General features: G+C 37.1%; 1 protein-coding gene across 1 annotated transcript in view; it reads right to left on the reverse strand.

The window, feature by feature from the left end:
- LOC131940532 (uncharacterized) overlaps positions 1-14,828 on the reverse strand; it is a 31,543-nt gene extending 16,715 nt beyond the window's left edge. The window contains exons 1-7 of the mRNA XM_059299197.1: positions 14,808-14,828; positions 14,147-14,307; positions 13,367-13,535; positions 8,298-8,463; positions 7,876-8,067; positions 3,167-3,299; positions 307-467 (exon numbers count right to left, since the gene is read on the reverse strand). Coding sequence (XP_059155180.1) covers positions 307-467; positions 3,167-3,299; positions 7,876-8,067; positions 8,298-8,463; positions 13,367-13,535; positions 14,147-14,307; positions 14,808-14,809 — 984 coding nt within the window. The 5' untranslated portion in view covers positions 14,810-14,828. The remainder of the gene's footprint in view (positions 1-306; positions 468-3,166; positions 3,300-7,875; positions 8,068-8,297; positions 8,464-13,366; positions 13,536-14,146; positions 14,308-14,807) is intronic.
- Between the last annotated feature and the right edge of the window lie 1,926 nt (positions 14,829-16,754).

A 16,754-nucleotide genomic window follows, 5' to 3' on the forward strand; every position in this document is an offset into this window, starting at 1 on the left:
ATATAGAGAGAAAAACTTGAGGGGGGGTGCAAATCGAAAGTTTTAGAGGGGGGGGGGGGGGGTGCAAATCGAAAACTTGAGGGGGTGCAAATCGTAAATTTGTCCCCGGGAAGGGTCACTACACCTCTGGGGGTTAAACCATTAAGTGCCGCACCGGGTGACACCCGACCTCGCTACGCCACTCGTGTACAATACTTCCTCTATACTTCGTATATGAGAAAGTAAAAAAGTTAAACATTTTATCTTCCGTGTATTGTAAGTCGATTATTAAAACTATAAGTCAATTTGATTTTTAATCCTAATTACCAGAATCCCTTTGTTGAAAGTTAGCAGGAACGATGCATCGGATAGCGGGGCAAAGTCTTCTTCAATTAGTGTACATCCGGTGTCATCAAAGTCAACCATTGTAGCAAACTCAATAGTGAGTGATAGACTTCTTCCCAGTGAGCGTACGTGATGAATATAACCTTAATAAATTGGAAATATAACAGCCTATATATATATATATATATATATATATATATATATATAATATATATATATATATATATAAAATTTAGTCTCTTATTTATATATAATTTAGTCTCTTATTTTTTAGACTCTTTGTATTCACCTCTTTAGTCTTTATTTATCATTCTGCAGAGTAAAATCGGGGGTTGAGGATATAATTAAATTAAAATGCTGCTAGAATTATAAATTAGGAAAGGGAAAGGGAATAGGAACGTGTAAAAAGGTTGACAATAACAACCTGTTAATTACTCCCTGTCATTTCCCACCCCCACTCCATTAATTACTTTATTACTTTCCTGTACACATCCCCACCTAATCAGTTACAGTAGGACCCCCCCCCCCCCCCATCAATTACCCGTGATTTTGAGAGAGATCCAGATGAGGATAGCTCAAGGATTTCAGGAATAGGTTAGGAAAAGGTTTAGATATAGGTATATGATATGTATACGTTTAGGAATAGGTGTAGGCGTAGGTTTTTGTGGTTGAGGTTGTAGTGAGGGTTGGTTTATGCTTATGTTTATGTTTTTTGTATGTTTGTGTTTATTTTTGAGGTTGTAGTGAGGGTTAGGGTTTGAATTAATGCTTGAGTTTGTGTTTATGTTTTTGTTTATGTGGTTATTTTAGGCGTAAAAGTGCAGGGTGGGGTTATGTTTGTGGTTGTCGTGAGAGTTGGTTTTGTTGGCGTTTATTTCATGGTTGAGGTTGTGAAGAGGGGATGTGATTATTGTGTTTGCTTTTATGTGATTGTTTTTTAAACGAAGAACTCCGAGGAGGGGAGAAGGTTTATGTCTATGTTCGTTTGTGGTTGTGATTGTGGTTGGTTGTAGTAAGGTTAAAGTTAGGTTTAGGGTTATATATCTATATACATACTGTTTAAAACGAAAGTAGTCGCCATAGCGCTCACGCCAAATAGCACCATGTGGGTGCGCTGGTGGACGCCCTGGATTCGATTTAGTTAAATATATCATAGTAACCCTTCTTATCCATAGTCTATCGCAGGGGTTCCCAACCTTTTTTTACTCTAGAGCACATTATAAAATATTGGTAGGGTGGCGGGCACCACCTATTTTAAATCGACAAACTCCTTCCAGAGGCGTAGCGACACTTACCGTCACCCGGGGACAAAACTTTCGATTTGCACCCCCCTCAAACTTTTGATTGCATCCCCCCCCCTCAAACTTTCGATTGCACCCCCCCCCCTCAAACTTTCGATTTGCACAGCCCCCCCCCCCCCCCCTCAAACTTTCGATTTCCATCACCTTCAACCTTTCAATAATGTTTATGAAAAAAATTATGTCTCTGTCGAATTGTGAGAGGCGGGCACATACGAATCGTTTGGCGGGCGCCATGGCGCCCGCGGGCACGGGGTTGGGAACCCCTGGTCTATCGCAATGTTTAAAACATAGTAGGCGCCAAAGCGCTCACGGGAAGGCCCGGGGCTTCAAACAGCAACCGGCCGGGACGCCGGCTGACGCGCCTGATTCAATTTAGTGAACGACTACAGTAACCCATCTTATCCATAGTCTATCGCACTGTTTAAAACGAACGTATGCACCTTAGTGCTCACAGTAGAGCCCGGGGCTCCAAATTGCATCGTACCGGGGCGCCGGAGGACGCGTCTGATTCTATTAAGTGAGCGGCTATAACAATCCATTCTGTTTAAAGGTGTATTTCTACAAATGAATACATCAATACATTAATTAATTTGTGTTCAACATTTGGGGAAAAAGAACATTATTATCTACATAAATACGTATTTCACCCTTCTACGCATAGTGCAAATACTCTGATTAAGCGGAATCATCAACAAAAACTAAATTAAAAATACTGACTCTTGGAGTTTAAGTATATATGTATATATATATATATATATATATATATATATATATATATATATATATATATATATATATATATATATATATATATATATATATATATGTATTAATATATATGTATGTGTATATATATATACATTTACATACATGGATATGACAAATGATCTCGGGACGGTAGCGTCTGTTGCAGTTTAACCCTTTATCCGCAGAGGAGTTGCAACCAATTTCGGCGTCCGGGGCGAACTATTAATTTTGTGCCCCCCCCCCTTCATAATTATATATTTATTCACGTTAGCGAAAAAGGACCCCACCACACACATCAGTCACCGTTAATAGTATTTTGCCGTATCACAAAAGCAACGTAGAAAGCCGTTCGTAGAACGAAGTAGCTTTCTCTTTTCATAAAAAATCGACTGTAATGTAGCTCGGAATAAGCTTATTTTTTTTTCTTTTTACATCCCTTTTTGGCGCCCGTTTAAGGTCGGCCGCCCCAACTGCTACGCCTCTGCTTATCCGCTATTCACGTCACCAATTAACGGATACCAAGTGCTAAAATGCTCTAGAAATCTGGACGCCAAACCGTGTATTGACGAAAATCGCACCCTTCCGGGCGCCGCCCATAAGAATTTTTTTCTGCCGGTGGGGGGAGGGGGGTGGGGGCTGCTTAAGCTCAATCTGCCCCTGACCATCCCCTTTACTGTTAGTGTATAAAATACAATAAAAATATATGGAAAAGAAGTATAAGAAGTATATAGGGAGGTCACTCGAGCTGTATTTATTTTTTATCAAAGTAGTATTTATTTGATGCGTGTACCAACCTGCAGGCACAAAAATACAATCACCAGGATATAGCGTTGACCAAATCCAAGGCACACGCCCTATATTTTTAAAGGCATACATATTCAGCCTATAAGTGTTGATATTTGAATGACCACTCAGCGACCCTGGATACTGAAAAATTGCAGTCATTTTAACAATGTAAGAAATAAAAATTATAAAAGCGCATTGTACCGTTTCTTAGTGGGGGGGGGGGGGGGTGGAAGGGGGGTATAGAACATTACCCCCCCCCCTCCCGGTCAACGTAAGATCTTTATAAGTTTAAGGGAATGCGATTGATAAGAATTGTGGAATTGTATTTAATACGAATTTAATTTGTTCTGTAACATTGTTCATATGCCATATTGCTCGCAGTTGAAACGCCACCCCTTTTTTGTTTCGTGTAATTTTCAAATAAGAAAAGTGTATTTATAGATTACAAATTTTGCTTAATAACATAATAAAGGATAATGCAAAGAAATAAACTGGCGTTATAAAGCGTATTTCCATTAAAAATCAGCCGACTAGAGCTTACAAAGATACTGGTGGATTGTATATGCCAATTGTAAGATGGAGGTAGGCGGAGGAAATAAAACAATCTCTATATATAATTCTCTTCTGGGAGACGCTAGAAAACAAGCATTAAACGCGCTTCCTACCACCCCCACCCCTACATGGTCTGGTGAGCTGTGGTTCACTCTAAATGTTTACAAACAGAACCGGGTTTAGTGACGACTATTAGGGGCAGATAATTTAGTTTGAAACGATTTTAAACGTAGGGGGGGGGGGGGGGTAACTAAGTGGAGTTTACTTTAACGGAGGGGGGAAGGAGGGGGGGTTATCGTCCTTAACGATCTACTTATAGTGTTTTAAAGAAATATTTTCAATGGCAGCGTTGGTAGTGGCGAATTAACAAATTATGAATAACTGAAAAGTAGAAAAAACAACAACTAAGTAGCGGCGTATGATATGACGCGGGTCGGCTCGTGTTAAATATTCAACTTTGGAGGACTTCAATTTACTTACTCGGACACTTAACGCTACACTTTATCCCTGAACAATGAAACTCAAACTTCACCGAACATAATTCAACCTAAATGCTACTATTTTATGTTTTTTACTTGTATTTTCTACGCTGCTTTTCTTTTCGTTGGTCTTTGCTTTCTACGCTCTTTGTTTTACTCGCTCTCAGTGTTTCTTCCAGACTTTTTTTTCCGGGGGGGCACTTGAAATTTTCGGGGGGGCAGTAGACTTTCTTCGGGGGGGCGGACACTGTTAAAAGTATATATTTTCTATATAAATTATACAAATTTCATTTCGTTCGGGGGGGGGGGCGGTAAAAAATTTTCGGGGGGGGGGGCGCTTTGCCCCCCCGAAGAGATGCCTGGAAGAAACTCTGCTCGCTCTCTCCATTTTTCCTAGAAGTTCGTTGTAATAAACTAGTCCAAGGAGGCAGGAAGTTTGATTTTTCCACCTTTTCCGAATGTTTTGGAAACGAGTTCTGTGTCATTATGTAACTCCGACGCGCAATCCGTTGTCTTTTTCGGGTTGTTTCGTTTCAACGAACTGTTAAACCGACTAATCTCGGATCTCAAATTATGTCAAGGGAAATTTTAGCTCGCTTGCTCGACAACTCGAATCTCCAAAATCTCGTATGTCGAGGTACAACTGTACCTCAAACGTCGCTGCATGTGTGTGTGTTTTTTGACTTGATTTTTCTTTGAAAGTACGTATGGTAATGTTGGTAAACGCGTGTGAAGGAGTGGATTTTCCAAGCGAATGATGTAAATGTATATCTTAAATGTGGTGCCACTGTTTGTATAGTCTTTTTTTGTTATATCGGTTTAACTTTTGAAGTACATATAATTTTAATTTTGGTAAGCACTATGTATAGGCAGTGGACTTGGCGGAAAACGAGGTGAAATTTGTTTCACCCTAAATATGCTGCCGCTGCTTAAGGGGTTTGCGTTTGATGTCTTTTGAGGTATTTATTCGTATATTCGAGCGTCGTGCCTCGGGTATATAACCAGAGGCGTAGCGAAGGGGGGGGGGGCATATGTCCCCGGGCGCCGACCTTAGGGGGCGCCAAAATGGGTTGGAAAAATAAATTGAAAGCTTGAGGGGGGGTGCAAATCGAAAATTTGAAGGGGGGGGTGCAAATCAAAATCTTGAGGGGGGGGGGGTGCAAATCAAAAGTTTGAAGGGGGGTGCAAATCGAAAGTTTGTCCCCGGGCGCCGGGAGGGGTCGCTACGCCTCTGTATATAACTGCAAGTCATCAATATTATTCGCTCTCTCTCTCTATGATTGAAAATAAATATAACAAGATTTTAGTTTTTTACTAGTTTAACATGGATAAAGTTCTTAATATTCGTAGGATTCAAAAAGTTATGCCCAATGGATTTCAGACTAAATACGCGGCTGACGCAGATTTTGCCATGATGGTAAGGATAATGTGTGCGTTGGCTTTTGTGCCAGACATTGAAGATGTGTTCGAAAACGGCAAAAACACACTGAAAATATCAAAGAAATGCAACAACTTTTGGAGTAATTTGAGGATAATTGTATTGAATGAGTAAGGTGTCAAATTGAACTAATCCCATTTTAAACGAGCCTCGCATCTGGAACATACACCACCGGGTAGAAAATGAGAGAGATTGATTGACATGGGAGGGGGGGGGGGGAATAACCTGCTCCCTCGCATTAGGCATTTCCCATGTTCCCAAAGCTGAAAATACCTATCATTTGAAGACAGCTAATGCGTAATTAATTAAGTGGATTGGACTACACCATACATATGCATTTTTTACAAGTAAAAAGTCAATATTCTGTCTGGTCTCTTGATATCATATCTAATTTAGGCCGAATCAGATCTTATCAGATCTAATTTAGATGATAGTATTCTTTCTTTCAGGAAAGTGCTTATTTCGGTCAATAGTAGACGAAATAGACAACGTGCTTATTTCGATCAACGGCAATTTATATTTTGCATTTTTATACTAATTTTTTAAACTTCCTGTTAGGTTGATTTTACATAAACTGACTTAAACAAGAGGCGTAGCGAGGGGGGGACGAGGGGGTGTGGACCGCACCGGGTGACACCATTTAGGGGGGTGACACCAAGGCAAAAAATAGCAAAATATATAGAGAAAAACTTTAGGGGGGGGGTGCAAATCGAAAGTTTGAGGGGGGTGCGGGTGCAAATCGAAAGTTCGAGGGGGAGTGCAAATCGAAAATTTGAAAGTTTATCCCCGGGAAGGGTCGCTACGCCTCTGGGGGGTGACACAACTAAGTGCCGCACCGGGTGACACCCGACCTCGCTAAGCCACTGCTTAAAACCATAACGTTTCTGATTCAAATGGCATTAATACATGGCGATATGGCTAGAGTTAGGGTTAGTTTAAGAAAATAATGATAATAATGATTGTTATCATTTTATCAGAGCAAAGATTAAGAATTTAAAATGAATTAAGGAAATTAGCATCTTTCGTCGTTTATAATTTATGTGAGCATTTTTTACTTTTACCTCTGACATAGCAACACTCTTAAATTCCCTAACCCGTAAGAGGATTTAAGTACAGTGGGTTTTTTTTCCTTTCTAGAAAGCCTTTGCTGTTTTTGTCGAGCATTGACGGAAATAAGCATCGAGATTTTCAGACCTATTTTAGGAGATCTTGGCAGCAACTGAGATCATCCTAATATATAAAAGGCCATGTGCGCTCTTCTCTCTCTCTGTCTGTCCGCAAAATATTTTCGCCGGACATCACGTCAGAAACGGCAACGATATATGGAGAACTTTATACGGACTTTTGTTGAAAATAATATGTTAGATGTTTTAAATGTATAACCACAATTTTATTTAAAGAAGAAAAATAAAAAATAAAGGCGTATTCGAATGTAGAGAAACAGTATGCAACCGGAAAAGTGTTTAAACTTGGGACAAGAACGCATTTAACAAAGACGTCGCTTATGTTAACACTAAAAAAAGAGCACGAAACTGATGACGTCATCTTCCGAGTTTAGAATAAAAAGAAATGAACTATTTAATTCAAATATGATTTAGAGCTATGTACGCTATGAAATGTATACAATACGATTTTCTCGGCCTAAACTTAAAAAAAATATTTTATCTATTTGGATTCTAGATCTAGATATTCTAGATCTAGATATCGATCTAGATCTAGATATTCTAGATCATTTAGATCTAGAGATTCTAGATCATATAGATCTAGATCTAGATCTAGATGATCTATAAAGCTAAGTTGTCGGGTGCCCGATAGGGCACTTCCCGGCGCCGCAGGCGCTTCTAATTTGGCAGGATCTTGCCTTGGGGCGACAGAACACGGGGGCCGGTTGGCCGAAAAGTCTACGATGAGGGGGTCAAAACTGACCTCGACTGACCGGCGCCTTATATAGGCGAATTAATTAAGCATTCAAATTCTCAATGTTTTCGAAAGCCTAAGCGAAGCTGGGCAGCATGCCTAGTATTTAATAATACTCAGTTATCGAGAAAAGTGGGTGTTGAAATGTTTCTTATCTTCAATACAACTCAAATATTTTTAACGTCTACAAGAAAACACAGAAACATTTTAACTTGTAAAAGAAATTACAAAAATATGTGCATGCGTATACATGAAAATGCAAATATATTTTACTTGTTCGGGAAAATACAAATATTTCTTAATTGTACATAAAAAAACAAATGTTTCTTACGTCTTCAACAAAATCCACATATTTCTTATGGCTCCTATCAATGAGAATAAAATCTCGACGACCAAACAAAACACAATACAGCAAATGATTATCGTGACTATGTATAAGGCTGGATGTTCCGCCACTAGACATCCAAAGATGTGCTGATATTAAACTTTTTCCAATGGTACCACATCTCACACATTTTGGAAACTGCAATATACATTACATTAAATTAAATGGGTGTACACAAGTTAATAGGGCGTGGGTTGTTTTACATTCTACTCCTTGCTGTAATTGGCACCAGCAAATTATAGGACAGGACATGCGAAAACGTTCACATTAACACCAAGAAGATCCATGAAGTTGAAACATGCTATACCCCTGGGCCTTATAAAAACAGCAATACTGTAAATTTGTCTCTTTCTTAAAATGATACAAACCGGAAGTTCTTGCATCATTGGTGTTGGTATAGCAGTTGCAAGGTAACAGTCATCATACATGTAGTCGTATAGGAACTTCTTAAATTTTATTATTTCCTCGGTTGTTTCAATTCTGTCTCTTTTTCTCACAGATCTATGGCGAACTTCAACATCCAGATTACCGTATCTTTTGAAATCAAGCATTCAAAGAGTCAACTTTTTATTTACATTTGTATAAAGATTAGTAAATTACTAACTAATATTAAGATTATTACAGTAGATAATGGTTTCGTCTAAGATGGTGGTTACAAACATTTCAAATGTTTGAATAAGACAACGACAATCGATGACGTAACAGATATCCTACCATGAACACCTACAGCAGAAAGCAGTTAATAAATGAAAACACCAAACTAACCAGCTTAGAAATGTTTCATACTTTGACTATAATACATTTTCAAAAGCAGACTCTTATAGCAATACAAAGTACACGCATCATTAACATGCACTTAACCTCTCTCTGAACTAGAATTCATAAACACAACTAACGTACAAATCTCACGTTGATGCGATCATGTACTACCCATACAGCGACCTATCCCAGGGCTCCAATTTGGCTCCACCCGATTATATATATATATATATATATATATATATATATATATATATATATATAAACGTAGCGGATTAAGGGGGGGGGCTGAGAGGGCTGCAGACGGGGGCCCTCATTTACTGCTTAATTGTTGGTTTCACTATGAAAATACAAGTTTTAATGTTTGAATCACAAGCTTCATCACCTTGCGGAATATTATTAGTACGTTACAAATAAATTCTACTTCCAGTTACCGGAAATCGCCGAAAAGTTGATACAGAACGACAAATTTGATATAATACTTGTATATGAAATTTCATCAACCTAGCTGTAGTGGTACTCAAGTTATCGTGTTCACAGACACACATACACACACACAAACAGATATACGGTCAAGAATGTAAAACTATGTTTTTCCGACTCAGGGAGCTGTAAAACGTCAAGATTTGCAAAAATCTTTTTTTTTGCACAATTACAATACTTTTTCTATACTTTGTAGACGAGAAAGTAAAAAAAAATCATAAAAAGTTTTAATAACAATCTTTTATGTAATAATGCACCAAAAAGTAGAACATAAATTATACAATACTATTTAAATAACTATAAAGAAAACCGTGGGTCAATTTAGTATCTAGTGGATACCTTTACTAATATTTAGGAAGATAAAATAATTGGATGAGACAGCCTACTAATTTGTCAACCAAATTAAGTCAAGTTTAATGTCATGTTGCATTGCGTTCATGTCTTGACCCACGTACCAACCAGTGTTTTTTCCAGACATTTTTCTCCGGGGGAGGCACTTGAAATTTGAAGGGGGGGGGGCGGACTAAAATGTCCAGGGGGCGGACGGCGGACACTGTTAAAAGTATATATTTTCTATGAAAATTCCATTTCGTTGGGATGGGGGGGGGAGGGGTAGACTTTCTTCAGGGGGGGGGGAGCAAGAGATGCCTGGAAGATACTCTGGTACCAAAAACGAAACCGTATCTGTCAATTAGAAGTGCTCGTAATTTCGCTCTAGACTGACGACAGACTGACGACTGAAGACAGAACGAAACAGTGAGTTAAATAAAAGCTTGTAAAAAAAAGGTTTTACTTCAACAGGTGAGTGTATGTGTTTTAATACAAATGTACATTGAGTTTTATTCTAGTCTATATTCATTTTAAAAGGATTTATACTATACATTTCAATCAAAATGTAAGTTGAGTGTTATACAATATTTCGTAGCAACGCGCGTCACGTGATCACTAGTTAATTATTATTTAAAACCTCTCACTAAAGTGGACTTAATTAGTAGTGAATTTCTTCGATGCCCACGGAAATAGCTTACAGTACTATTTAACCTCACAGAAAATCACTCAAAATTTGACATAAAACGAGTGAAAAAGATAACTATGTATGAAATTTCGTCCACTTACCTGAACAATCTCAAGTAATCCGTATTTTAGGGTATCGGAGGTCTCTCAACAATTAAAAGTAATCCTAATGTAAGATTTTATACTTATATAGTATATAATATATACGAACAGTGTTTCTTCCAGACTTTTTTCTCCGGGGGGGGGGGGCACTTGAAATTTTCGTTGGGGCGGTAGACTTTTTTCGGGGGGCGGACACTGTTAAAAGTATGTATTTTCTATATAAATTTCATATCGTTCGGGGATGAGATGCCTGGAAGAAACTCTGTATACGAAATTTCATTTATCTAAATAAAACAGCACTCAAGTTATCGTGTTCCCGCTAAAATGAAATTCCTCCGGCGGTGGAAATAGTTCAAAAAGTTATATAAACCTGCGCACTTATCTTTGAATTTTCGTTCACCTAGCTTAAACCGTGCTCAAGTTATTGGATTGTATAATAAATAATAAGCCAGCAGTAGAGGAAGTACCACTTCCGTTTACCGAAAATAGAGAACTTAAAATTAAATTCTTTAAATACATTAATGCACTACTATTTATCTATAATATAAGCGGGCTGAGCGTGTGTCAGTCCTTCTGTCATCGCTATAGATTTTGAAACCATAAAAGTAAGCATCGCACCATACTGTGCTTTTCAGTGCACTGCAGTGTCTTATTAGAAGAAATAGAGTAGGGTTTGTTTATATAACGGCATAGACCTATTTTATAATTGCCACCGTTTTTACTTTTTTGCATAACGTAAAGAAAATATTAAATACACGCACATTGCTAAAGCATATTAAAAGGATCAATGTCAAATATTATTTTCGTTTATATTCCTAGAAAAAATGGATACATTTTCATAACATAATAACAGTAGGGTAGAAAAATCTAATTAAACTGTTTAGTAATTTTGCCAAAGGAGGTAATTTAAAAATAAATTGAACTCGCGCTAAAAATGTTAATGCAAAATCTGCAAGACGGAATAATTGTTGGAATAATATAATTAGCAAAATGTGAATGCAAATTATGCAGACGTGTAAGAGTACATTATTGTTGGAATATTATAATTAGCATTGATTGATTGATAAAAGGCTATATTTTATTTATTTTATTCACTGAATGTACTGTTTACTAATTAAAATTTTTAATCAACTATTCTCGAATTATTATATTAAGTCATCACGTTCATTAGGTGCGCAATGGTTTTAGTCATGAAACTTTATTGTAAATTTTAAAAAGTACTGAAAAAAAATGCATGAATTTATAAAGTGCAATATGGTCGGTAAAACACGGATATTCTAAATAATGCCTTTAATTTATTTTATACACTATACGTATTGTTTACTAATTATTATTTTATTTTTTGGTTTCCGGACAAGCTAGGGGTTTTATAGCAGAGGCGTAGCAAGGGGGGGGGGCATTTGTTCCCGGGCGCCGACCTTAGGGGGAGCCTAAATGGGCTGGAAATACAAATTATTGAAAATTTGCGGGCGGGGGGGGGGGGGAGGGGGTTCAAATCGAAAGTTTGAGGGGGCGGGGTGGAAATTGAAAGTTTGAGTTTGTCCCCGGGCGCCGGAAAGGGTCGCTACGCCTTATTCACGGAGTCAGACGCGTCCGCCGGCGCTCGGAAAGGGCACGATTTGGCGCTACGGGCTAGACTGTGAGCAATATTCCTTGATGATTGCATTTAAATTGTTTTTATGGTATGAGTGTTGTGGGTTTTTTTTCGTTTGTGATTTTTTTTTTGCGTTCATTTGTGTTGTGTTTAGTTTTGTTCTGTTCCCAAGTTGGTACATTTAAAAAAAGATTTACCGTGGCGAGCACGGGATGCAGCTAGTATCACTATAATCAAAAGCGTGGGCCGCTTGTTTAAATACTTATTATTATAGCGGCCCACGCTTTTAATTATAGTTATATAAATAGTACTGCACTAATATATTTAAAGAAAGTAATTTTTTATATATAAAATAACCGCAGATTTATTATATTTTTAAAAACAATTTAAATTTAATAAAAAATTGTATAATTTTCTTCTTTTTAGTGCATTTATAAAACCTTGTAATTATAAACGTTTTTATGTATTTATTATTTTTATACTTTTTAGTATTAACGAGTTATACTCATGTTAAGAGAATATAGTGTAGCAAGAAATATATGATACACATTTTGAAACACAATTTTGCTTTAATAATATGATTAGTTTTACTATACATATATTATGGGATGGCGTTGTCTAGTAGTAAAGAACTAGACTGCTGACCCGACTAAAAACCATCGCGCGGTTCTTTTCCTAATAGATACTAAAGTGACCTACGCTTTTCTTTATAGTTATTTAAATAGTAGTGTATAATTTATTTTCTACTTTTTAGTGCAATATTACATAAAAGCTTGTTATTAAAACGTTTTTTTTTAATGAATTTTTTTTCAGTACTTTACATATTTTATTTACAATTGTTACATGACTAAAAACCATTGTCAAGTTTATAGCTAAAGTTTCAGTAAAATATTATGGGATGGCGTAGTCTAATGGTAAAGAACTAGATTGCTGACCCAACTCGTGATGACTCGCTTTTGACGTAGAGCCCTCACTCGCTGCACGCCCAACACGGCCGTGATGACGCGTGTGGATAGAACTGCCTACTAATTCGGTCCAAATTTAAATTAATTCATAAAAAATTAATTAGGCATCCAATTAAGTCAAATTTAATGTCTTAATGCATTGTCTTCAGTTACAAGTGTCCGAATTTTCGTTCCGGCGTTTCGACAGACAGACAGACTGACGACAGAGGAAGTGAGTGTAATAAAAGCTCATAAAAAATAGGAAAAGCTGGGGGGGGGGTTCAGAATTTTTAAAATCATTTGCATGATTACAATACTTACTCTATCGAGAAATTAGAAAAGGCTACAGGTCGAATAAATACCGATTGGTAACGAGTTTATGAATTTAATTTTGTGTGTGAGCGTGTGTGTTTGTGTGTAGCCTATCAGATCGTAGCAGTGTGCGACGGGTACTCTCGTTGGTGCTTACAGCTGTGTTTGCAAAACTGTAACAAAAATTAAAATTTTAGATTTTATAACGTGATAATATATACCAACGTACTTTTCTATTAAATATTTGTCCTCTTGCCATGTGGTAAACACGGGTGCATCACTGACCGCGTTTCGAAACACGACAGGCGAGTTTGCTCTTACATATTGTTCGTAAAACTCCTTAGCTGCAGGAACCTCTAGCTGTTCTGTTATCGGACCATCTGGTCTTCTCTGCCATCCTGTAAAAAAATTATAAATATATATTTCATCTATCTCTGACTGCCTGTCTGTATGTTAGTCTGCCTGCGCATGTATGTACACATGTATGCATGTATGCATGTATGTATGTATGTATGTATGTATGTATGTATGTATGTATGTATGTATGTATGTATGTATGTATGTATGTATGTATGTATGTATGTATGTATGTATGTATGTATATGTGTGTGTGTGTGTGTGTGTGCGTGCGTGCGTGCGTGCGTGCGTGCGTGCGTGTGTGTGTGTGTATGTATGTATGTATGTATGTATGTATGTATGTATGTATGTATGTATGTATGTATGTATGTATGTATGTATGTATGTATGTATGTATGTATGTATGTATGTATGTATGTATGTATGTATGTATGTATGTATGTATGTATGTATGTATGTATGTATGTATGAATGAATGAATGCATGCATGCATGCATGCATGCATGCGTGTTACGATTCATCCGACATATGGAAGACCCCTGTAAATATTCTACCAATTTACATCGAAGTTAGTCTGAAAGTTGTTGCCCCAATTTTTCTAATAATTTTATAACAGTTTCGATACACCGTTGACTTGTTAAATTGTGCTTACCCAGAGGACGCATATGTCCTTCAGGTAAAGATGGGTCTTGTCGGTATACTGGGCCAGGAAAAACTTCATCCATCGACTGATCTTTTACGAATCCGAACTTGGCCACAACTCCATGCACTAAAACTACGACAAGCCACAGTTGTGTCCACCACAGGAACATCCTGTTAATAAAACATTATTCAACAAGTGTTAAATTATGTTTGTGTTTATAGTTTTCAAATATTTTCTGATATAGATCTAAGTGTAGTGTCGCCTTTTAAAAACAGTAGGGTGCATAGTTGCTAATCTAATAATTTAATAATTGGTCATTCCTTTCTGATTCCCACTCGGAGAAGGGATATAAAAAATGTATGAAGGTGGGTTGATTTAGGTGGGATATATATATATATATATATATATATATATATATATATATATATATATATATATATATATGTTACCGAGTGTATTTACTCGCAGTGCCAAATGTTACCGAGTCTATTTACTTGTGCTATCCTTGACCAGCACACAACATCAACCACAATACAGATACTCGGAAGTGCAGGTTTACATTTATCTCTTTATTAAATGAATCAATAGAAATGCTCCACATAGCAATGCATCAATGTTCCACAAGAATACAATGAACCAACTGACCCCCACTGTCCTCACTAGTTCTCACATATCAGAATACACGTGTCCATGGTTCAGGCTTCAAACCTTATTCTCTCAAATGGAAACACGTATCTACAGTTCAGGCTTCCACAACTGTTCTCGCCAACTTCTCGTCGTGCAGTCCTATATATCACCTCGTATTCGTAATCGGTTCTATCCTTTGCATCATAGCTATGTTCAGTCCGTTTTTCTCGCCTCCAACTACGCAGTGGCTTTGTATTCGTTATCAGTCCACACCACCTGCATCCGTTGCATCAGCCCAGTTTGGCCTTGATCGTGTCTTAGTTGACAGACTGTATTGCGTTCTTATCAATCGTCTTTAGTAACTACACTAGTTACATATATATATATATATATATATATATATATATATATATATATATATATATATATATATATATATATATATTTATATATATATATATATATATATATATATATATTGTCTTCATGTCTTAACCCACGTACCAACTACGAACCGTATCTGTCATTTAGAAGTGCCTGCAATTTCGCTCGGGCGTTTCGATCTAGACAGACTGACGACAGACAGACAGAGGAAGTGAGTTAAATAAAAGCTTGTAATAAAAGCTTGTTATTTAAATTTTTTAATGCAATAGAGTTGCATGACTAAAAACCATTACGCATCGAATGAACGTGAAATCACGCGTATAATAATGCAGAATAGTTGGACGAGACTGCCTACTAATTTAGACACAATTTTAATTAATAAATTTAAAAAATTAATTAGACATTCAATGTAGTCAAATTTAATGTCAAATTGCATTGTCTCCATGTCTTGACTCACGTGCAAACTTTGAACCGTATCTGTCAGTTAGAAGTGCCCGTAATTCCACTCGGGCGTTTCGATCTAGACAGACAGACTGACGATAGAGGAATCAAGTTAAATAAAAGCTTGTAAAACAAAATTCATAAAAAACGTTTTAATCACAAGCTTTTATGTGATAATGCACTTAAAAGTAAAAAATAAATTATAGACTACTATGTAAATAACTATAAAGGAAAGCGTGGTTTACTTTCAGGGGCGGAACTACAGTGCCGCCAGACCCCGCTGTTTAGGGGCCCACAGCTGCCCATAATAATTTTTTTAGTATAAAAAATTAATTTTCTTGCATTTTTGACCTGATGGTTGTTTTGAAAAAAGAATACTATAGCTGCGGTTGGATTATCTTTATTCTATTGACACCATCCCACGCTCTTGTATATTCTTTTTCCTACAATCAAACACGCTGTTGTCGGCAAAATTCTTTTGAAAAAACGTCCATTGCACGAAAGGCCGCTAGAAATTAAGACGACTTTTTGAGACCATCCCACATTCGGTACAGATGGATAAAAGTACATCGGCGCTTTGTTGGCCCTTTTAAGTTCCCTTCTCAGACCTCCCCTCCCGCTCTTAGCCTTACAAGAAGCGAATAGATAGCGCCTCAACAACTACTGGCTCGTCTCGGTGGTAGTGTGGACAAACTAGCGCCCCAACAACTTAGATCCAAGAAATAAAGTGCCGACATTGTTTACGTTTAATAACCATTGTTCTAGAAAACAAGGCAAACGTCTAAAATAAATACACGATTAATAACGTGGTGTGTGTATATATATATATATATATATATATATATATATATATATATATATATATATATATATGTTATGGTCAAAGCCCGAAGTCGGCCAATGCTAGGATTGGCCGGCCAATCCGCGCTTTGGCCAATATCGCCTCCCTTAGGTCGGTCAAAGTCCGAAACTTTACTTGATTTCGGCCTTTGGCCGGCCAGTCCGCGGACTGGCCATGGTGGACCGGCCAAAGTCTTAATTAGAAGATCATCTGGTTAGGGACGACCGGCCAAAGTCCGAATTAGAAGATCATGAGCAGATTTTTGTTTTTTTTTATGCCGTAAGGATCATGAAATTAAGTCTTTATTGATTATTAATTAAAGTA

This window comes from Physella acuta, unplaced genomic scaffold (genome assembly GCF_028476545.2).
Source record: "Physella acuta isolate Inbredline_101_S28 unplaced genomic scaffold, ASM2847654v3 ptg000022l, whole genome shotgun sequence".
NCBI lineage: Eukaryota > Metazoa > Mollusca > Gastropoda > Physidae > Physella > Physella acuta.